Source organism: Pongo pygmaeus, chromosome 10 (genome assembly GCF_028885625.2).
Source record: "Pongo pygmaeus isolate AG05252 chromosome 10, NHGRI_mPonPyg2-v2.0_pri, whole genome shotgun sequence".
Lineage (NCBI taxonomy): Eukaryota > Metazoa > Chordata > Mammalia > Primates > Hominidae > Pongo > Pongo pygmaeus.
The window spans coordinates 131420221-131441651 of NC_072383.2; the positions used below are offsets into that span (position 1 = coordinate 131420221).

The 21431-nt window shown below is 62.2% G+C and overlaps 1 protein-coding gene across 17 annotated transcripts in view; it reads left to right on the forward strand.

Annotated features, from left to right (window-relative positions):
* The window catches only part of FBRSL1 (fibrosin like 1), a 93954-nt gene that overhangs the window by 37418 nt on the left and 35105 nt on the right, over positions 1-21431 (forward strand). For 15 of the 17 annotated variants that reach the window (XM_054444842.2, XM_054444845.2, XM_054444834.2 and 12 more), the window contains 2 exons: positions 562-597; positions 19434-19463. In XM_054444842.2, the coding sequence (XP_054300817.1) occupies positions 562-597; positions 19434-19463 (66 nt within the window). The remainder of the gene's footprint in view (positions 1-561; positions 598-19433; positions 19464-21431) is intronic. The other 2 variants (XM_063646851.1, XM_054444844.2) reach the window with 1 other exon arrangement.

Sequence of the window (21431 nt, forward strand, 5' to 3'; positions counted from 1 at the left end):
CTGGTGGGTGGGCACAGAGGGAGGTCAGCAGAAGCTGGAGCCCTGGGCTGACCTCCCCCAGGTCTTCCTGCCTCCTCTGAGGAGCATTTCTGGTGGGGCCTTCCCTCTTGGGGACAGGGAGCTAGCCAAGGGCGTCCCTGTGGGAGCCTCCTCGGGTTTGGATCCCAGAGCTGCTGCAGGGGAGCCTCAGACTGGCTGGGCCCCTCAGGAGGACGATAGCCCCTGGGGAGGACCCCACCACGACGCCTAGGTCTGTCCGCCTCCCTGCGGCCTCAGCGCTCGTGGCCCCTGCCTGAGAGGATGTCTCACTGGTGGTCTTGGGTCTGGGCATCTGGACCTGTCCCCACCCGGGTTGAGGGCTGCAGGGCTGCGGGGCTGCGGGGCAGGGTTGTGGGCTGCGGGGCTGCGGGGCAGGGTTGAGGGCTGCGGGGCTGCGGGGCTGCAGGGCAGGGCTGAGGGCTGCGGGGCAGGGTTGAGGGCTGTGGGGCAGCCGTCGAGTGCATCCCTGGGAGTTCGTTCCGAGCGGCAGCCTCACTGACTGTCCCCTCTTCCTTCCTGCAGAGCTCTGCGCATGCGGTCTCGGGGAGAGGCTACTCTGTAAGTCCCCCAGCACCCCCCTCCATCTTTGTGCCCCTGGGGCCTTAGGACCAGGTCCCCACCTCACCTGTCCGAGGCCCCACAACCTAGCTCACCCCAGTCCCGTGCCCACGTTCCCTCTGGAGCCCCAGACTGGTTCTGGCCTCAACCACCATGGGGCTGGTGGGGGGTGGACAAGCTCCAGAGTGAAGATTTGGGGGTGTGTCCTGCTCACGGTTTGCCAGGGGGCCCCCAGGCTAACATGCTGCCCCGGGGGGACGGGCTGGCCCTGTGGCTGTGGCCTTGCCAGGAGCCTCAGAGTAGTCAGCCTGCACAGACCCCAGCTGTGGCTAAGGGTGCTGGGATCCGTGGGGCCAAGGCCGGGCTGCTTCTTGGGGTCCTGTTGCGGGCCTGGGACATTTGGTGTGGGAGGTGCCCATGGTGTGAGCAGCCGCCTCCAGTGCCCTGACCGGCACCTGCCTCACCCTGGACAGAGAGGCCTGGGCCCAGGCTGGGCAACACCCAGGGAGCCAGCACCCCGTGGCGGGCAGGGGGAAGGAGACTTCCCCTTCATGATGGTCGTGTGCCTGGGGGTAGCGAGTGTGTGCCCAGGGGGAGCAGGTATGTTCCCCGGGGGGAGCAGGTGTGTGTCCGGGGGAGCGGGTGTGTTTCAGGGTGTGCCGTGCCTCCCCGTGGGTGCACATGGCGCGGTGGAGGGCTCCTTGCACATGTGCCTGGACTTACTGTGGGAATGGCCTGGGAGGCTAGGCGCCGACCCCTGCCCCCCAGGCCTGGAGGCCCAGCACCATCTCCCCAGCCCCCATCACCGCTGTCCCCTGCCCTCCTCATGACTGTGTTTCATTTTCCCTTAAGTATCAGGAGGAACATTAATGACATCGTAAAACCCAGAGCTCCATAAAAGCCATTTCTACAGATTGACGGCCTGCTCGGCTCGTGGGAGGGTGGGGGCCTGGACTCCGCCCACCCCATCCCTGCAGCCCCTGCAATTTCCAGGCCGGAGAGGCTCCCTCACTAAACCACAGCAGCTTTTTATAGGGTGTGTAATTAAACCAGGAATGACCCAGTGTGGCCAGGCCAGAGGGGACGCGGCCTGGTGGGGACGGCCCCCCACTGTCTCCGTCCCGCAGCTTCTGCTGGTGGCAGAGCCCGAAGCAGCGAGGGAGCAGCATGGGCAGCGCGGCCACAGGCCAGGAGTGGACCCCATGATCCCTGGACCCAGGATCATGAGCAGGAATTGGCCACTTGGCTGGGTCACAGCAGGGGCTCGGCCAGGCCCTTTGTACCCCCACCCCAGCTCCCCTGAGGCTGCCCTTTCACCTGAGGGTCCGTCTAAAGCCCTGGGCTCGGCTCTGCCACCCTGGGCTCGGCTCTGCCACCCTGGGCTCTTCTCTGCCACCCTGGGCTCTGCCACCCTGGGCTCTTCTCTGCCACCCTAGGCTCTGCCACCCTGGGCTCGGCTCTGCCACCCTGGGCTCTTCTCTGCCACCCTGGGCTCTTCTCTGCCACCCTGGGCTCGGCTCTGCCACCCTGGGCTCGGCTCTGCCACCCTGGGCTCTTCTCTGCCACCCTAGGCTCTGCCACCCTGGGCTCAGCTCTGCCACCCTGGGCTCTGCCACCCTGGGCTCTTCTCTGCCACCCTGGGCTCTGCCACCCTGGGCTCTTCTCTGCCACCCTGGGCTCTGCCACCCTGGGCTCTTCTCTGCCACCCTGGGCTCTGCCACCCTGGGCTCTTCTCTGCCACCCTGGGCTCTGCCTTTGGCCTCTCACCTGGTTTGGTCCAGAGTCCGTGAGCTGTTGACCTGGGGTGGCTGGAGCTCACTTCTGGGCAGTGGTTCCTGGAGCGGCCGCCCGCCCAAGGGCCCTCTTCCTGGGGCTTTCCTTCCTCCTGTGCTGCGTGGGGTCTCAGGCAGCCTTGCTGTTGTCGCCTGTGCGCGGGGGCAACCCCTCAGAGGTGGCTGTGGGTGTCCTGACAGCCATTGTCATGAGTATGATGACACTCCTCTGCCCTTCTCTGGGTGGTGTCCTGACAGGCCAGTTCCTGGTGTGCGTGTTCGGGGTCAAGAGTGCGGAAATGGGCTAAGGCCACCTGGCTCCGGCTGCTGGGAGGCACCTGGGCCAAGTGGGGTGTCCTGATGCAGACTCCATGGGCAGGAGGAGGACTGCGGCCCCCGCATAGGTGCCAGACTGTGAGTGTCGGTGACATCTCCGAGTGCTGGGCAGGGCTCCTGCCGGCTCACTGTGGGTCAGGGGGAGGGCCGGGTCTTAAGCTCTGGAAGGTGGGTTCTGCCCCCTGTTGCTGGTGAGGTGTGCACGTGGCCACCTCCTGTGTCCACCCCAGCTGGTCTGAGGCCCCCAGGGCACCTGGGTCTCTCTGCCCTGAGCCACTGGGTGCCCTTCTGCTTTTGGGTCTCCACTCATTATTCAAGCCTTCTGTCCAGAGCACTCTGTGTTTCCTGAGAAAGCCCGTCATTAACTTGCCAGCTGCTTGCAGCTTAACCCCCACAGCCGAGGCACACAAGTGACAGATGGCGGGGTGGGGGGTGGGGTTGGGAGTGGAGGGAGGGGCTGGCCTGCTGCAGTGGGGATGGGGTTCCCCTCCAAGCCACAGGAGCCCGGGAGGACCCTGAGGGCTGCAGAGGGTCCTGTGTGTGTGCACTGGGCCCCAGCGCACACAGACCTGTGTTTCAGACCCTGGTGTGTACAGATGGGCCCTGCCGTGTGCAGGTGTGCGCCCGGGGCTTTGGTCCAGTGTGGCCCTCAGTTGCCCATGCTGTCAGCCCTGGGGGCCCCTTGTGTCCAGTGTGTGGGGGGGGTGCAGGTGAGAGCCCAGGCTCCAGGCAGACAGCAGGGAGGCGCCCGGCCTCCTCGGAAGTGCTCTTCCCCAGCACTGAAGACTGGAGGCAGGTGGAGGCCAGACCACCCCAGGGGTGGAGGACCAAGAACTGGGCCCATGGGACGCATGGCCAGGAGCAGGACAGGACCCAGGAGCAGGCGAGGGGCCCAGGCGAGGGTCTGGATTGTGCTGAAGCCTGGGACCCACTAGTGGGGATTCGAGACTTCCCTGAGGCCCTCAGACTCCTGGGGTGCTCCCTAGGCTGAGGCTGCTGTGCGTGTGCGGGCGTGTGTGTGCATGTGCATGTGTGTGTGTGTGCGTGCGTGTGTGCATGTGCGTGTGGGCAGGTCTGTGCCTGTCCTGTGTGCAGCTCGCGTCCACGGTATCCCCGTGTGGTGGGCTGCATGGGGCTGTGCGTTGCCTTGTCGAACAGTGTCACGGGTTCCTCTCTGGGCCTCTGTGTGTGCGTGTGTGTGTGTGTGTGGGCATCCACGTGTGTGTGACCTGTGTTTGTGTGTTTGCATGCTGTGCGTGTGGCATTGTGTGTTGTGCACATGGCGTTGCGTGTTATGCACTTGGTGTTGTGTGTTGTGCATGTGGCATTGCGTGTTGTGCACGTGGCGTTGTGTGTTGTGCACATGGCATTGTGTGTCGTGCACGTGTGCACCCCTTGCCACCTGCCTATCTGTGACTGGGGCCTCCGGCCTAATGAGGAGCCACAGCCAGGCCAGCAGCCTCCCGTGTTGCTGAGCGGCACGGGCATTTGTCACCTGGTCTGGTTTTATGAACCGTCCTTAAAGTGGTGTAATTTTGTCCACATTGGTGGCCAGCAAAGCCCCAGCTATTGCTCATCCTCAGCAGCTTCTGCCCCGAGTGTGTGGTTTGGCCTTCTCAGCCACCATCAGTGCTATAAGGTAGAGTTGCTTCCACCCAAGGATGTGGTGACTGACTCCAGCGTGGCAGGGGACTAGTGGATCGATTAGACAGAATGAGGATCCACAAGAGCTTGCTGGGGTTGGAGCCATTCCTGCCGGCACAGGACCCTGGCTCGCCCTCCCACACCCGTGCACAGAATGTTCTGGAAGGGCCTTTGGCCAGCAGGGGCCAGAGTGAGGGGCCGGGTGAGCTGCAGGGTGGTGGCAGCCCATGGTGAGGCCCAGGCCTCAGGGACCCATCTCACCCTGCACGCGGCATTTAGTTACCAGATCATCCCGTTCTCCGGACAGGGTCACAGGCCCAGAGAGGCCAACGGGGCCACCCACCTCAGTGACTGGGAGCTGAGACCCTCAGACCTCCCTCACCACTCGGCCACACCCACCCAGGATTCTCCTCCATGTGGCTGCCCAGCCCCTTGTGCCCGTCAAGAAGAGCCACCTGCATGGCTATGCCCACACGCCCTCCTCTGCCCCCAGTAGTGCCCAGTTGGCCACGGCCCCCCGCCAGGCCCTTCCCGTCCCCGCTGGCGAGGCCCTCCATCAGGGTCACAGATGCCCACCCTGCACAAACTGAGGTGTGGAGAAATCCGTCCCCTTGCCTCCCCTCCAGCCCGTGTGTGCTGAATGTGTCCATGGCCAGGCATGCACGTGGGGAGAAAGATGGGAAAGACCCGGGTAAGGGAAGCCAAGGAGTTGCTGTCCCAGGCGGGGCGTTAAGCGCAGCGCAGGAGGGTGGGGGGGCGGCCAGGCCGGCCGAAGCAGGCACAGGTTTGAACAGAGGGGCCAGTGAGAGGCCCTGAGGCCCCTGAGGAAGGAGCCCACCCCGCGTGCTTGGGGGCATGCCTGGGACAGGGAGGCTGGAGGTGGGTGGGAGGGGCAGAGACCCAGCCAGGTGGGACACTGCAGATGCCCACCAGCCGCTGGGGTCCCACTGCCCTCGCTCTGTGCCAGGGCCCGATACAGGCACTGTCTTTACAAGGCAGGTTTATGACACTCATTACAGGGCTCCTTGGGCCTCTTCTGAGCAGCCATAATTTGTACAGAAGCAATAAAAACCCATCAGCCTCTCCCTGGAGTCAGAGAGCCACAGTCTCCTCCCTACCCAGCCTCTCCCTGGAGTCAGAGAGCCGCAGTCTCCTCGCGACCCAGCCTCTCCCTGGAGTCAGAGAGCCGCAGTCTCCTCCCGACCCAGCCTCTCCCTGGAGTCAGAGAGCCACAGTCTCCTCCCGACCCAGCCTCTCCCTGGAGTCAGAGAGCTGCAGTCTCCTCCCAACCTCTGAGCATAGGAGGGTCTTTCAGGCTGGCTGCTGTGTGGGGACCATAGGGGTGGGGGCTGAGCCATGTCTTCGCCCCGTGGTGGCCACAGCCTGTGCCCATCTGCCCACCCATTTGTCCATCTGCACCCACCCACATCCATGCACTTACCCACCACCTGTCCCCCATCTGCCACCCATCTGTCTGTCCATGCCACGGTGATCATGTGCCTGAGGGCAGTGGCCTCAGCACAGCCTGACTCTGGGCTGGGCTCCATGCCGGGCACTGGGGTGTGAGGAGCACGTCACACAGGGTCTCTGCCCCCAGGGAGCTGCCATTCCAGAGGGGAGAGGAGCCAGTCGGTAAAGAGAGCAGCAGCTGCCAGGTCGGAAGGAAGGTGGGCCGGGGTCGGGGCAGCATCTCAGAAGGGGCAGGCCAGGGCGTCTGGGTAGGGGCAAGCCTGTGTGTGCAGGACCTGAGGCGGGCGGGTGCCGCTGTGGGAGAGAACAGGGAGGGGTGCAGGGGAGCTGGGCCATAGAGGATGGGAGGCTGTGCAGATAGTGCCACTATCCCCCACCACCCCAGGCTAAGTGACAAAGGGGCTGACCCACCCAGTGCTGAGAGGGGCAGGGTCCAGGCTGGGTTTATTCCAGCAGCCCAGGCACCACCACTCAGCCCTGGGAGGTCAGCACGGGGGCAGCAGGGACTTGGGGTCCTGGGAGGTGGCCGTCCTGCTGTCTGCCTCCACTCAGCATGGGGGCAGCAGGGACTTGGGGTCCTGGGAGGTGGCCGTCCTGCCGTCTGCCTCCACTCAGCACGGGGGCAGCAGGGACTTGGGGTCCTGGGAGGTGGCTGTCCTGCCGTCTGCCTCCACTCCAGGTCTGGCCTCTCTGGGCTGCAGAGGGTGGGACGCTACCTGCGTTGTCAGGCCCCAGGTGAAGGGAGTGTCTGCGTGTGAGAACACCATCTCCATGGCATTTAGATCATCTGACTCCTCCGCTTATGGTATTTGATTGCAAACAGGTGACGTCCATGAAGAGACCTCGCCTCTGTCTGCAGATGCGGAAGCCGAGGCCCAGGCGTCAGCTGCACCTGTCGCACCCTCTGCCAGGGCGGGGTCCAGATGGGGCCAATGGATTTGGTCCCCTCCCTGTCCACCCTTTTCTCCTCGCCACCTCCCTGCCCCGCATGTGCCCACACAGGGCTCAATCCCCGAGGCGGGCACACGCTCTTTTATCTCCCGTTTTGTGGGTCAGAATTGAGCAAGGCTCAGCCTGGGTGGCTCCTCCATGCTGCACTGTGCTCACTGGGGTCTCCTGGGGACGGTGGCTGGTGGCTGGGCTGGGTGGAGGGTTCAGGGTGGCTTTGCTGACGTGCCTGGCTTCTGGGCCTCGGTGGCTCAAGGCCCAGGCAGCTGTGGCCAGCCCTCCCAGAGCCTCAGCCAGGCCGGCAGCACCATTCCAGCACATTCTGCAGGTCAGAGACTCCCAGCCCAGCCCAGGTCCCAGGGGAGGGGTTGGACCCCGCCCTAGAGGGGCCTCATGAGTGCCGCCTTTCACCCCACCCACGGCTCCCTGCAGCACTCCCAGGTACGGGGGCCACAGCCATCCACCAGGCAGGACAGCCCCACAGGACAGGGAGATGCCTGACCGAGGAGGGTGGCACAGGCAGTGAAGGTGGCGGCGCACAGCCCTGCTGGAGAGGGCCAGGCCGGAGTCTGGGGTGCCCATCAAGCTGAAATCCAACTATGGGAACAGGCCGGGCTGCTGTGACACGGGGGTTAGGAATTAATGTTAACACTGTTTCTGGTTAAGACTTTTTGTGTTGATAAATAATTCATGAGGCAGTTAGCACTTTGAGCCTGACAACACGAGAATATATTAATACGGTCGGCTCCAAGAAAGGTCAGCCACGTGCTCGGGGCCAGGGGGCCATCTTTTATTCATTCCCTGACACAGGCTCATTAATTATTCCAGCCCAGCCAGGGCTGTGCTGGGAGGGACACTAATGAGAAAAAGGAGAGTGGATTTGAGATCCACACGCCATCCGCTGCGGGGATGTAGAGGGCGAGATGGAAGGAAACCCCGGTGGGGCCTCTGAGGCGGGATGGGGGCTGCAGCCTGGCCCCCTGACAGTGCTGGTTGGGTGTGAAGAGGTGAGTGGAGCTGATCTGCAGGTGTGTGGGGCACTGGCTGCCAGATCCCAGCTCTCCCAGAGATGAGGAACAGGAGCAAATGCAGCCAGTATCAGAGAGCAGGAGGTGCCTGGGGAAGTGAGGCTGAGGCTGTGGGTGCCCCAAGCACACTAGGCCCAGGGGGTGCAGGAACCCCCAGAGAAGCCGCTGAGCAGAGACCCAGAGGGGAGGCTCGTGGGGCCAGGGGTTAGGAGTCCTGTGTGTGTGCACATGTGTACATGACAGTGTGAGTGCACGTGTGTCCATGATGGCGTGAGTGCACGTGTGTCCATGATGGTGTGTGTGAGTGCACGTGTGTCCATGATGGTGTGTGAGCACACGTGTCTCCATGATGGTGTGGGTGAGTGCATGTGTACATGACAGTGCATGCATGTGTGCACATGTGTACATGTGTGTGGATGTGTGTACATGGTGTGTTGAGTGCACATGTACATGACAGTGTGTGTGTCATGTGTACATGATAGTGTGTTCTGTGTGTACATGGTGTGTGAGTGCACGTGTACATGACAGTGTGTGTGAGTGCACGTGTAAAACGGTGTGAGTACACGTGTACATGACCTCGTGCCATGTGTACATGATGGTGTGTGACTGCATGTGTACATGACGGGGTGTGTGTGAGTACACGTGTATGTGATGGTGTGAGTGCATGTGTATGTGGTGTGTGCTATGTGTACATGACAGTGTGTGTGCCATGTGTACATGATGGTGTATGTGAGTGCACGTGTGTATGTGAAAGTGTATTGTTATGTGTATGTGTGTATGTATAACTGCACGTGCATGCATGACTGCGTGTGAGTGTACGTGTGTACATAAAAATGTATGTGGCTGTGCACATGTGTGTACGTAACAGTGTCTTTGCATGCACGTATATATGATCATGTTGTGCACATGCCTGTGTGGTAATGATCACGGTGAGGCCAGGGGCTCTGGTGGCACTCGGGGGTCTTCAGGCTGGCATGGGGTGGGGTAGAGTGGAAGCGGCTGGTGGCCAGCTCTTGTCACCAGGAACCCCCTTGCTGTGTGGAGACAGCTGGAGGGCCAGAGCACAGGGGCCCCAGGTGGCCACGCTTGACAGGATGTGAGGGCAGAGGGTTAGGGATGTGCTGTATGGCTGCCCTGTCGTGTGGTGGGTGCCCTCTGCTGTGGGTGTGAAGCCCACGGAGTGTGTGGCCAGGGACATGTACTTAATAGGAAGAAGTGGCACTCGGGTGTAGAATGGAAAGCTGTTCAGAGTGAGACGGTTCCTGTCCAGTGTGTGAGTCGGGCCGAGCCCGGAGGTGGCTGAGGTGGGTGCTTTCCCCGCCCACGTCCCATGGCATCACAGCACAAATGCCGGTCCAGCCTGTCCAGTGTGTAGGTTGGGCCAAGCCCGGAGGCAGCTGTGGTGGGTCCTCCCCGGCCCATGTCCCAGGGTGTCGCAGTGCAAATGCCAGTCCAGATGTTCCTATTTGTGGCAGTCGTGACTTGAGAAAATTAAAGGTGATTTTGTGCATTTTAGAGCATTTAGGCCCAAGGCTCAGGTGGTGCTAAGCAGGTTTCTAATTCTGCACATCTGACAGAATGTTCTGGAATTGTATTGGGGCTTGGCAGTGCTCCCTTGAGGACTGGCCCCCAGCACCTAGTGCCCCAATCTTTGTGACAGTTGGGAGCCCCCACGAGGACAGTTTTGTCCCCTCCAACCACAGCGTGGGGCAACAGGCAGTGCAGACTTCGGAGCCCAGGCTGCCCACGCGTGTGCCTGCCATGTCTCCAGCTAAGTGGACCCCATGGATCCTCGGGAACAGGATCCATGTTCTCAACAGACAAGACCATGGATAGCAAATAAGCAGCTGATCGGAGATCATCGCTGGGTGGGATCAGGGTCCTGAGCAGGAGCTGGCTGCACTCGTGTGCAGGCGCAGGGGCCACCACTGCACGGCGAGCTCAGGGGAGGGGCCGCAGACCCCTGAGTGCCAGGAGGAGCCAGACTGGCTGGGACTCGAAGAAGAGCGTTGCGGGAACGGGCTCACCCAGATCCCTGGTCAGGGTGAGCTTGGGTGTGGCTGGACTGAGGCCCTGTGACCCAGGGGCCGGTTCCTGGGGCCAGGCCTGGGAGGGAGTTAGTTTGATTTATAGGAGGTCCTGAGACGGAAGGGGCCTGGGAGGGTGTGTTCTCCAGCTGCTTCTCCTCCTAACCAGGGCTCCAGCCCCATATTCTCGCCGACGCAGGGCTTGCCAGGCCTGCTCCCTTGGCAGCTCTCAGGGAAAGTTCAGAAATGCATCAGGAGATCCTGGGGCCAGAGGCAGGGGTGCCAGCCCTGCAGCCCCACCGCTCCCCTTTGCCATCCCCAGCTGTCTCTTCATGGGCCTGGACTGGAGGTCAAGGGCTGCCTGAGTCCTGCAAGGCCCAAGGCAAGCGCGGGCTGTGCCGGGTGCACTGAGTGGGGGCCTCCAGTGGGCACCGCAGAGCCCAGAGCTTTCCCTGGCAGTGATGGCCACGGAGCCGCCACGTGGCACAGCCTCTCCTGAGGGCTTGAGCCCCCACCGGGAGGCACCCTTGCAGGCGGGCGCACAGCCCATGGGGCCTCGGCGCTGTCGGGAGGGTGCACAGGCAAGTCCAGCTCCGGCGTGTCTGCTCCAGGGCCTCACTCACCTGCAGCTCCTGGAGGCTGTGGCTGTTGGCTGCAGTGACTTGATTGCTTGTTAATTGCTCATTAATTGGGTAATTAGCGCTTTGTTGTGCTTTGAAGCCTAAACACTCATAAAAACTGAATTTGCTGAGTAAGCAAACATAGCATTTTTCAGGACCCGCCACCTGGTTATCTTGTGTAACCAGGTGCAAAGGTGCCTCCACCTCCCAGGACAGCGAGAGGAAGGTGGGCCTCAGTGTGGCGGGGCCCTGACCAGAGGGTGAGCGTGGCCTCCAGGGCTTCTGCCACAGATTCTAGAGCCTGGATTCAGGATTCAGAACCCACCCAGCCACCCCCAGGCTGTGCCCTGGTGGGCTCTCATGCACTCGGTCCTCAGTTTCCCCATCCGGCAGCAGGTGGGTCCGTGGCGACTTGCAAGTGAGCCCAGTGTGAACCGCATCCCCACACACTGCTCGGCCCCCACCCCTTGGGCTCCATGGCAGCTCTTTCCGGGCACCCGCTCTCCCAGTCTCCAGAGAAGAAAGGCCTGGGGAGCGGGCGTCCCAGTCTCCAGAGAAGAAAGGCCTGGGGAGCGGGCGTCCCAGTCTCCAGAGAAGAAAGGCCTGGGGAGCGGGCGGGGAGTGTCTATGCTAGGATCAGGGTCAGAGAGGGAGGAGCTGGCTGTCAGGTGGGCCAGGAAGCCTCAGCCCCATGCCCCGGCCCTCCAGCCCGATGCCCACCCAGTCCTGCCCTCCAGCCCTGTGTCCTGGCCCACCCAGTCCTGCCCTCCAGCCCTGTGTCCTGGCCCACCCAGTCCTGCCCTCCAGCCCCATGTCCACCCAGTCCAGTCTCCCAGCCCCGTGCCCCACCCACCCAGTCCTGTCCTCCAGCCCTGTGTCCTGGCCCACCCAGTCCTGCCCTCCAGCCCTGTGTCCTGGCCCACCCAGTCCTGCCCTCCAGCCCCATGCCCACGCAGTCCAGTCTCCCAGCCCCGTCCTGCCCCCCAGCCCTCTCAGTTGATCCCAGGTCCCTCCCGCCAGGTGCTGACTCCCCTCGGCCTTGGGCCCCATTCCCTGTGGGTCACCCTGAGAGTGCGCCCAGCTGGTCCCGGCCGCCTACCCACCCTGGCCCCAACCGCCTACCCACCCTGGTCCCTGGCAAACCTCCATCTGGCGTGGTGCAGCAGCAGAGCCCAGCCCCACACTGTCTCCTGCACCCAACCCTGCCAGAATGGAGGCCAGACATCCCCTCAGTGGGCTCCACACACCCCCTGACCCGCCCACCACACACTGTCCCTGCCAGCCATCCCGTGGGCTTCCGAGCCGCCTGTGGTGTGTGTGACGCCTGCTCTGGGCTGACCACATCAGCACCTGGAACCAGACTCCAGGGCAAGCCCACTGCTCACTGCACCTGCGTTGCCCAGGGGGACCCCTCCCCGATGTCAGGAGGACTCCCAGCCCCACACCTATGGCCCCACAAGCCCAGATCCCCAGATCCCCAGATCCCCAGATCCCCAGATCCCCAGCTCTGAGTCCTGGGCTCAGCTCCAGGCCCTTGCTGAGTAGCCATGCAGCTGAACAAAGTTCTTTCCCTCTGAACCTCTACTTCCTCACCTATGAAATGGGCTGATACTGCTGTGACACTGGGGGCACAGCCTCCCACCACACCCCTACCCCAAGGCACGTCAGGTGCAAATCCACTGTGAGCCTGGGGGGCACGGGCACAGCCCCACACCATGCCCCTACCCTGGGGCACGTCAGGTGCAAATCCACTCAGTAGGCCCCACCCATCCATTCTATGCCAGTACTGTGGATGGCCAAAGGCGCCTCACCCTCAAGTGCCAGAGTTGGGCCCTGCAGCTCCAGCATCCGCACCCGTAACCCCCTGCTCACGAGGGGCCAGCAGCCCCGCCGGAGGTCACGCACCCCCACCCCCACCCCGGGGACAGCTGCCCGGCTGCGTGGGGTGAGTGCACAAGTGGCTCCCACCTGGCTGTGCCCCACCAGGCAGCTCAGTTCTGCCCATGGAGGGGAAGGGAAGTGGAGCCTGGGCTGAGCCCACATGGTGGAGGGGTGCGGATTAACAGGACTGAGGCGGCCGAAAGGGGCTGAGAATGACCTTTCCAATCGTGAGACATTTCACACAGTGTGAAGCTCAACTTGAAACCTCCCCAGCTGCTCTCAGCCCTGGGGGCTGCCGGTGCCACACCAGCCCCTGCCCCTTATTTCAGCCAAATCGCTTGATTGGAATGCATTGCATATGCCGCCCCAGCATGCAGCCCAAATGAAGGTGGGCCCCTTGGCCCTGCCATCTGGGAAGATGGGGTCCCACAGGGCAGGGCACGGGCCCACAGCCACTCATGCTCCTGCCCCATCCCTTCCAGAGCTGCTCCCCCCACCGCCCCGAACCATCCAGGGAGCTGGAGTTTCTGGGCTGCAGGTTCAGACAGAATAGGTGAAGCAGCCAAGCTGCCATCTGCCCCACGAGGGCCCAGCACAGGTGGCACAGGTGGCCCTTTTCCCCACTCAGTGGCACGTGGCTCCGTGGCAGTTCCTGAGGCGCCCACGTGCCACATACATTGGGACACATGGCAGGACACTGAGGGCAGAAGCCACCAAGGGCAGGATGACCAGATGGCACAGGGAGGGACCAGGAACTTGCATATGCAGGACGCGCCACGGCACACGTGCACACAGCAGATGCTCCTCGTATCCCCGGGCACCTGGGTGGGCACGCGTGGCTCAACAGGGCCCCACGGAGGACACATGTGCACACTCGGACCACACGCGCTCAGCCAGGGTGGGGCTTCCGCACTGGTGTTCCCAGCAGCTCGGCCTCTCACGCAACACCCAGGCCCGGCCTTTCCACTCCGTCCTGCCCACGCCTTGCCACTGTTAGAGGTACCTCGGGTTGGTGCAGGCGCCCGTGTTGTTGGGGCATTTTTTCTGCTGGTGAGGAGGGGTCAGGGCCCCCTGCCCCAGGTAGTCCTGCTCGGGAACCTTCATGCAGTGCCTCAGGGCAGAAATCTGGCCCTCACTGGCCCTGCCTCAGCCCCTCTCCCAGCCACCGGGCCCAGACGGCTCTCCTGGATGGGAAGCTGGGGAGGTGGAAGCAGAGGCTGGCAGTGTTTCCAGCACCCTCCCCCACTGCTGGGCCTAGACCCTCCCCAGGACAGCCCCTTGGCCCCTCTGTCTCCTGTCTCCTCCCCACCCTGCCTGGTCGGGGCCAGACACTGAGGAACCCCTGGGAGCGGCGACCTCAGTGTAGGGTCCTTGCTTATGAATTTTTCATGCCTTTGTTTGAGCAGTGGGATCAGGCGGCCCCTGAGCACACCGAAGCCGTAATTAACGCTTGCGCTGGGAAGGGGAGGCATGCGTCCCTTGCTGCTTAATAGCCGTGCTGCTTATTTGTGTCTCCCCATGTGTGGGGCTGACAGGCAGCCCCAACCCCAGCCTGTAGCCACCCAGGGTCTGGAAGGGGTGCAGGGAGGCCTGGGTGATGGGGGCCAAGCCCCCTCCAGGCTCTTTGGGTAGCAAGGGTGCACTGCCAGCTGGCAGGGCCTATGCCTGGCTGTGGGGTGGGCTCAGATGCCTCTGAGGATGAGGGAAGGGGGAGGGGTTGGTGGCAGTGGTGGTGACAGTGACAGTGAAGATGACACTGATGGCAGCTCCCATTTATGAAGCCTGGCCGCCAGCGGCTGCTGTCCTGAGCCTGCCATGCACGTTGCCTCCTCTGACTCAGAAGCCCCATGAAGGTGCCACTGTCTCTGCAGATGAGGAAACTGAGGCTCAGAGAAACGAAGAGACCTTTGCCATGGTGTCCGGTGTCCACGAAACAGTGGGGCCAGGACCCGCCCCCAGACCGGGCTCCGTGAAGCAGTGGGGCCGGGACCAGCCCAGACCGGGCTCCGAGAAGCAGTGGGGCCAGGACCCGCCCAGACTGGGCTCCAGGGTGCATGTTAACTCTGGGCTATGCCCAGCATTTGACACCCCAGGGCCGGGGCCCAGAAGCTGGGGGAGGTGTTGGGAACCCACAGGGAGCTGTCACGTGGGGATGCAGTTGCCTGTTCTCAGCAGGAAGCAGCCATCGGTGCTCATGAGAAGTCTCCAGGTGCTCAAATGTTGGCAGCCAATTAAAAAAAAATAAATCAGGCCAAACCAAGCCCATGTGCCCCCTGCCCAGCTTGTGGCTCTAAAAGCCGTGTCTCAAGGCCGTTGTCCACCCACGGGTGATGGTCTGGGAAGGCCACTAATGGAGCCTGGAGGTGCTAGGCATCCCCACCACATAGCCACCTCTGTGAAAACAGTGACACGCAGTGGCTCCTGGGGTGGCCGGGGAACCCACTCTCACGGAGGACGAAACAGGTGCCTGTGCTTCCGAGCCCCACCGCGGCTCTCACACCCAGCCCGGGATGAAGGTGGGGCAGATAGAGCTTCCCAGGGCCTGGGGGAGCTGAGCTGTGGGCTTGGGGTGGGGAGCCCTGGCTCACACCTGGCCTCTGACTTGCGCTGCTGAGTGGTCTGGAACTCCTGTCAGGTGCCTCCCTCTGGCCACCCCACACCTTAGGCATGAGGGCTGGGGCCCTGGGAAGGAGGAAGGAACAGAGCCCAGTGGTTCGGGGCCAGAGCCTGCCCCCACGGCCACTGGCCGGAATCACCCGGCTACTACTCCCCACCCCAGGCACCCAGGTTTAAGTGGTCTAGGGCCCCCAAGCCTCAATGCAGCTTAAAACCAGACTGACTGAGGGCATGGGTGGAGAGAACAAGCACTGAGAAGTGGTCACGAGGGCCATTATTGGATGGTGAGGCCGGACAGACTCAGAGGGGCCTTGTAGGCTGGCAGACCATGGTACAGGAAGCTGCTGCCTGCTGGCTGCCATTGGAGCTCAGGACAAGCAGAGAAGGAGAGACTTGATGTCAGGGTCTCCTCGTGGCTGCAGGAAGGCTCACCTTTCCAGCCTTGGCCATCAGGGTCATAGACAAGCGTGAGCACTGCCAGGGCTCAGAGACTCTAAAACTCCTAGACCAGGACTTCACCTACGCCAGGGGAAATGGCATCTTCTCGTTCTTGGCTTTGTGGGCAGACGATGATGGTGATGATGGTGGTGAGGATGAGGGTGAGGATGATGACCTGATGGTAATGACGGTGATGGTGGTGAAGATAACTGATGGTAGTGCTGTTGAGGAGGATGGTGATCTGAGGACGATGATACTGATGATAATGGCGGTAGTAATGAGGATGGTGATGGTGGTGATGGTGTGAGGGTGGTGATGACAATTATGGTGATGGTTGTGACAATGGTGATAGTGGTTATGGTGGTGGTGATGGCGATGGTTAGGATGATGGTGATGGTGGCAGTGGTGAGGATGATGGTGAAAATGGTGGTGAGGATGAGGGTGATGGTGATGAGGATGGTGATGAGGGTGATGGTGATGAGGATGGTGATGAGGATGGTGATGAGGGTGATGGTGATGAGGGTGATGGTGATGAGGATGGTGATGAGGATGGTGATGAGGGTGATGGTGATGAGGGTGATGGTGATGAGGGTGATGGTGATGAGGATGGTGATGAGGGTGATGGTGATGAGGATGGTGATGAGGGTGATGGTGATGAGGATGGTGATGAGGGTGATGGTGATGAGGGTGATGGTGATGGTGATGAGGATGGTGATGAGGGTGATGGTGATGAGGGTGATGGTGATGGTGATGAGGATGGTGATGAGGGTGATGGTGATGAGGATGGTGATGAGGGTGATGGTGATGAGGATGGTGATGAGGATGGTGATGAGGGTGATGGTGATGAGGGTGATGGTGATGAGGATGGTGATGAGGGTGATGGTGATGAGGATGGTGATGAGGGTGATGGTGATGAGGATGGTGATGAGGGTGATGGTGATGAGGGTGATGGTGATGAGGGTGATGGTGATGAGGATGGTGATGAGGGTGATGGTGATGAGGATGGTGATGAGGATGGTGATGAGGGTGATGGTGATGAGGGTGATGGTGATGAGGGTGATGGTGATGAGGGTGATGGTGATGAGGATGGTGATGAGGATGGTGATGAGGGTGATGGTGATGAGGGTGATAGTGATGAGGATGGTGATGAGGATGGTGATGAGGGTGATGGTGATGAGGGTGATGGTGATGAGGATGGTGATGGTGGTGATGAGGATGGTGATGGTAGTGATGATACTATCATATGTGTATAGTGTACTGACTATATATCGAGCACTGCCTTAGTGCTTTGCACATACTCACTTATTTAAGCCACACAATAACCCTATGAGCTGTAAGGGACAACCCTGTAAGTTGTTCCTATTTACAGAAGCATAAACTGAGACACAGAGAGCTCAGGGCCTTGCCCAGCGTGGGGCCGTGCAGTACACAGCGGGCGTCTTCTTTGGAGCCTGAGTCTTGGCCTCCTGACCATGCCTAGCATGTCCCTTCGGGGCCTGGGGTGTGTACTCTGCTCCCAGGCATTCCTGCCTATCCCAAACCACACCAGGGTGACGTTCCCTGAGCCCCCGAGCCCAGCCCCAGCCCCGTGAAAGGTCGCCTCACTCGAGCAGCTCCCGAGAGGTGGATGTGTCTCTCCTTTTCTCCTCACCCTGATTAATTGCCTCATTCAATGCCGACTCCACTGCAGTTAAACATTAATTCAGTAGGACTTAATAACACAAATTCATTCACGCCCCTGCCTGTGCCTGGCTGACAATGCCGTGCTGTTTGGTTAATTAGAGGATCCATGTAGCGTTCTCTCGTGCGCTTGCTGGAAAGCACCCCTCAGTGTCTCTTTGCTGTTGGATACATTAAACCCTCGCCTGTGCGGTCAGCCTGGCTGGGTCCAGCCACAGACCTGAAACCCACGGGGAGATCTGTAACCAGGTCCGGCCTTGTGGGAGCTCCTGGCTCTGGCCCATGGGTCTCAGGGCCAACCCAGGCTCAAGCAGGGATCTGGGTGCGGGGACAAGAGCAGAGGCTGGACTGGGCAGGTGGCCCCCAGGCCACAGGTGCACCCATGTGGCCCCAAGTGTCAGGCTGCTCTCGAGGCCTGATTGGCCAGAACCCTGACAGTCTGGTGGGATTGCAGTTTCCAAGTCAAAGGCTCTGCAGCGCAAATTCAGCAGGGAGAGGCCTTACTGGGGGTCCCCAGAAATCCCACTGTGAGGCCAGAAGGGCACCTGACTCCCCCACAGGCCTCCGGATGCTAGTGGGGCTGCCTCCTGTCCCACCTCCAGGGCGCACTCCCTCTCTGCCTTCCCCAGGCTCCCCGTGTGCAGAGGGCACCCTTGGCACAGTCTCAGCTCCTGCTTTGCCATCTTCTGGCCCTGCTGGTCCCCTCAGCCCTGGCGTGTTCTGGCATGTTCCTGCGCTCCCCTGCCCCACATCCTGGTCTTTGCTTCCTTTGCTTCTGGCTGAGCCTGGGCAGTTCCATTTCATACTTTCCTCACCAAACACCAAGGCCCGCCCATATCACAGCAGGGGAGATGCAGGCCTCAAGGGACCCAGGGCCGCCAGCAAAGCTGGTCTACATGTGGGGGTCCTGTGGCCCAGCCCTTGGTGAGCTCTGCACCTGCAGCCTCCGGGGCGGGGTGGGCCTGATTCTGACTTGGAGCCCTCAGTGCTTGTGTGGTGGGCCCGGCTGGGCGGGTGCAGGTGGGACTGAGGCCCTTCTCTACCTCTCACCCTAAAGGCCAGACCAGGGGGGACCCTAGGAGAGGGCTGGGTCATGGCTAAAAGGCCAGACCAGGGAGGACCCTAGGAGAGGGCTTGGCCACGACTGTGCAGCCAGAAGAGGCTCACACCTTCCTCCTCTGTGTGGGAAAGGACACCCACCCTGGGGGTCTTGGCCCAGCCCACCAGGGCAGCACACAGCCGGGACAGACAGCCTGGGGGAGCCTGTCAGCCTCAGGAGACCCCCCCCACAGGCCCACCCCAGCTGCCCAGCTTCCCCAGGGGTCCCAGCTGGGGTCCCACCAGTAGGAGCCACCTGGAGTGTGACTCGTCATGCGCTGGGAGCAGCACGTTCTGGCTGCAGAGTGTCTGCTAAAGCACATTTCACACCGTACCGTGAACTCCGTCACTGAACACTCCGCAGCTGCGGCTGGACGTGGAGGGTGGCCGTGCGTTCGGTTCCCTGCATTAACCCAGTGGGCTCAACACAGGAGGGCGCCGCCCACACGTCCGGCTGGCACTCACCACCCTCCATGCACTGGGGGGTTTATTCTTCCGCCAGGTCATTCATTCGACATGAATGCCTCATAATTGCAGTTGCCAGGAAGAGATTTTTCCCCTTTTGATTGTTTTGGGGGACATTGCAGTCAGTGTGTTCTTCGCAAAGCTCTGCTTACTGAAAATGGAAAACGGATTTGTTTTCGGGATTATCACACCCCCACCCTAACCAGCCAAGCTGACAAATGGCGCTGGCATCGAGTGTCTAACCCTGAGCAGTCATGGCCCTCTGTGCGCTGCCAGCCCCTCCTCTGCCCCCGGCTGTCCTAACCCCAGGGGCTCCCAGGCTCTGCCCACCATGAGGAGCTGGGGTGCCTGGATCTCCCAGCCCATGTGGTGCCATCGATCCCCTCGGGGGTTCACTGGGGACAGTGGGGCTATCCTGGGCCGGAGGCTGCCCTCCTTCCTGGTGTGAGGAAGGCTCTGGCTGGCCCAGGATGGGGGTCTTCATGGCCACCCTGCTCTGAAGGTCTGGCCAGTGAGGGCTCCTCTCGGGCTGCAGGGCCAGTCTTTTCCCCACCGCTGACAAGTCGGCCTGGCTGTGCCCCTTTGTCCATCCCACCCGGGGGGGCTGTGATCCAGGTCTGTCTGGTGCAGCACCGGGCCCTGGCCCAGGTTCCTCCTAACCGCCCCGACCACCTGGGCCTGCTGGCACCTCCCTCTCCCGGCAGCAGCCAGGGCCGCCCCACCCGTGTCCCTGCAGCGTGGCTGCCGCCGTGCCCCGGGGGGTGACACTGGTTGGTGGGGCCCCGACTCACTTCTGTCTCTCTGTCCCTGCAGTGTGACAGCGAGAGCGGCCCGGACGACAAGGTAAGCCCAGCGTCCTCCTCCTGGGCTCGGCTGACGGCCCTGCCCTCCCCTGCTGACCTTGGCCCTGCGAGGTGGGCCCTGGAGACCAGGCAGAAGGTCGGGCATTGGGGGGATACCCCCGCCCGGTGGGTGCATGGGGCTTGTGGCCTCCCAGGTGTGGGGGTGCTGGCCTCTCCTGGCTGTGGAAGAGCCTGTCCAGGGCTGAGGCTGGTACTGTGGCTGGCGGGACACAGGCACAGGTGGGTATCAGTGCTGCCCCAGCCAGGAGGGTGCCCTGGGCAGGGCTGCTGTGGGGTCGGGCACATCAGCTCCAGCTCCTGGGCAGCAGAGGGCAGCTGGGCCTGTGCCCCGGGACTGGCCCCATCAGTCCTGAGGGAGCAGGGGCAGAGCCCAGCCCCCACCCTAAACCCGGTGGCCCCCAGAACCAGGAGGTAGATGCGCAGCCTATGACCACATCACAGTCACCCTCAGTGTTCAGGAGTAATCCAGTCCCCACTAGTGCAGGATTCCTGCAGCCTGAGCCAGGAATGAACCCCCCGAGCAGCCCCTGAGCCACGTCCCCTCAGCCTCGGAGCAGCCTCCGGGGGGGCTCTCCTTCTGCCCCAGGGCAGCTCCAGGGCCCAGGCCTGCCCCACTTGCCCCAAAGCCCTGCAGGGAGGAACCGTCACCTGCTGTGGCCAAGGAGCATCAGGCCCGGGAGGGCGAGGAGGCCAGGCAGGTGGCGCGAGGTCCTGGCCCGTAACCACTGCACCTCACTGTCCCCCTGTGACTGCCGAGGGCTACCCGGGGGCACCTGGATGGGGGTGAGGGCCCTGCCAGATGTGCCAGGGGAATGGACACCCCGGCCTCAGGGACGGCCCTGCAGAGGCCCGAGGCGGACTGCATGTGTGCGACGCTTCTCGCCCTGGCTGTGTGTGTGCGACGCTTCTCGCCCTGGTCCAGGCAGGTTTTTATGAATGGAACAGTTCCATGAGGGGTCTGCACAGGTGTTGGGGGACGCCCACGGTGGCCCATGGCCTGGCAGGAGCCGTCTAGGCTGTGGGGTCTCACAGCTGAGGGCCCGGTGGGGGTCCAGATGTTGGAGTCAGTGGCGGTGGCCGGGGGAGGAGGGGCTCGGTGGTTTAGTTTGTGATGCGCCAAGAAGTCAAGGTAAGTCGCCATGGAAGCCAGAGGCCGCACCGTCGCGGCGGCCTGGGGTCTGGGGCAGGCGCCGTGTGGGCCGCAGTGCCGGGCTCAGCCGTGTCTGGGGCTCTGGCTTCCTGGGCTGCTTCCAGCCACGATGTCCCTGCCCAACACACCCCTCCTTGCCCGTCCGCGGATGGACAGTGTTGGGGACGCGTCCTGGTGGTCATGAAGCCCACAGGAGTGGCCTCACCTGGGACCCCACGTGGCTCCGCGTGGCCCTCAGCCCCTGCCCACAGCTCCCGTGCCCGAACCCTGACAGGCCTAACATTTCAGAGGAGTAACCTTCGTCCTGATCTCAGGAATGAAATGAGGTCACAGGCACCCGGGAAATAGCCGCTCACCCCCTCCCTACCTCCTTTCATTTAAAAGCAGTTTTTGGGGAAGACACTCTCCACAACCAAGGGCTGCTCTGAGAGCGGCAGGAAGGAGGGGATTTCGGGAGCCTGGGGCCTGCTGGGGGCTCCCTCTCCTCTCCCCGCCTGCCTTACCGAGATGAGGCAAAGCCGCCTGCGGCCCCGGAGTCCAGGTCCACGTGGAAGGCTGACAGCCGCCCCCATAACTGCACACCCCCCATATCCAGTCACCAAGGGTAACGCCAGCCTCCGAGACCCAAACGATGTCTGTGCAGGCTGTGCCTGCAGTGATGTGGCCCCTGCCCGGGCCTGGGCTGGAGGCCGAGGGGTCCATGGGAGAGCACAGGCTGAAAGAGTGTTCTAGAATGGGGTCAGGTGGAGTCTGCACACTGGGGCGTTTATCTCTGAGACGCCCGAGCAGCCCCAGGGT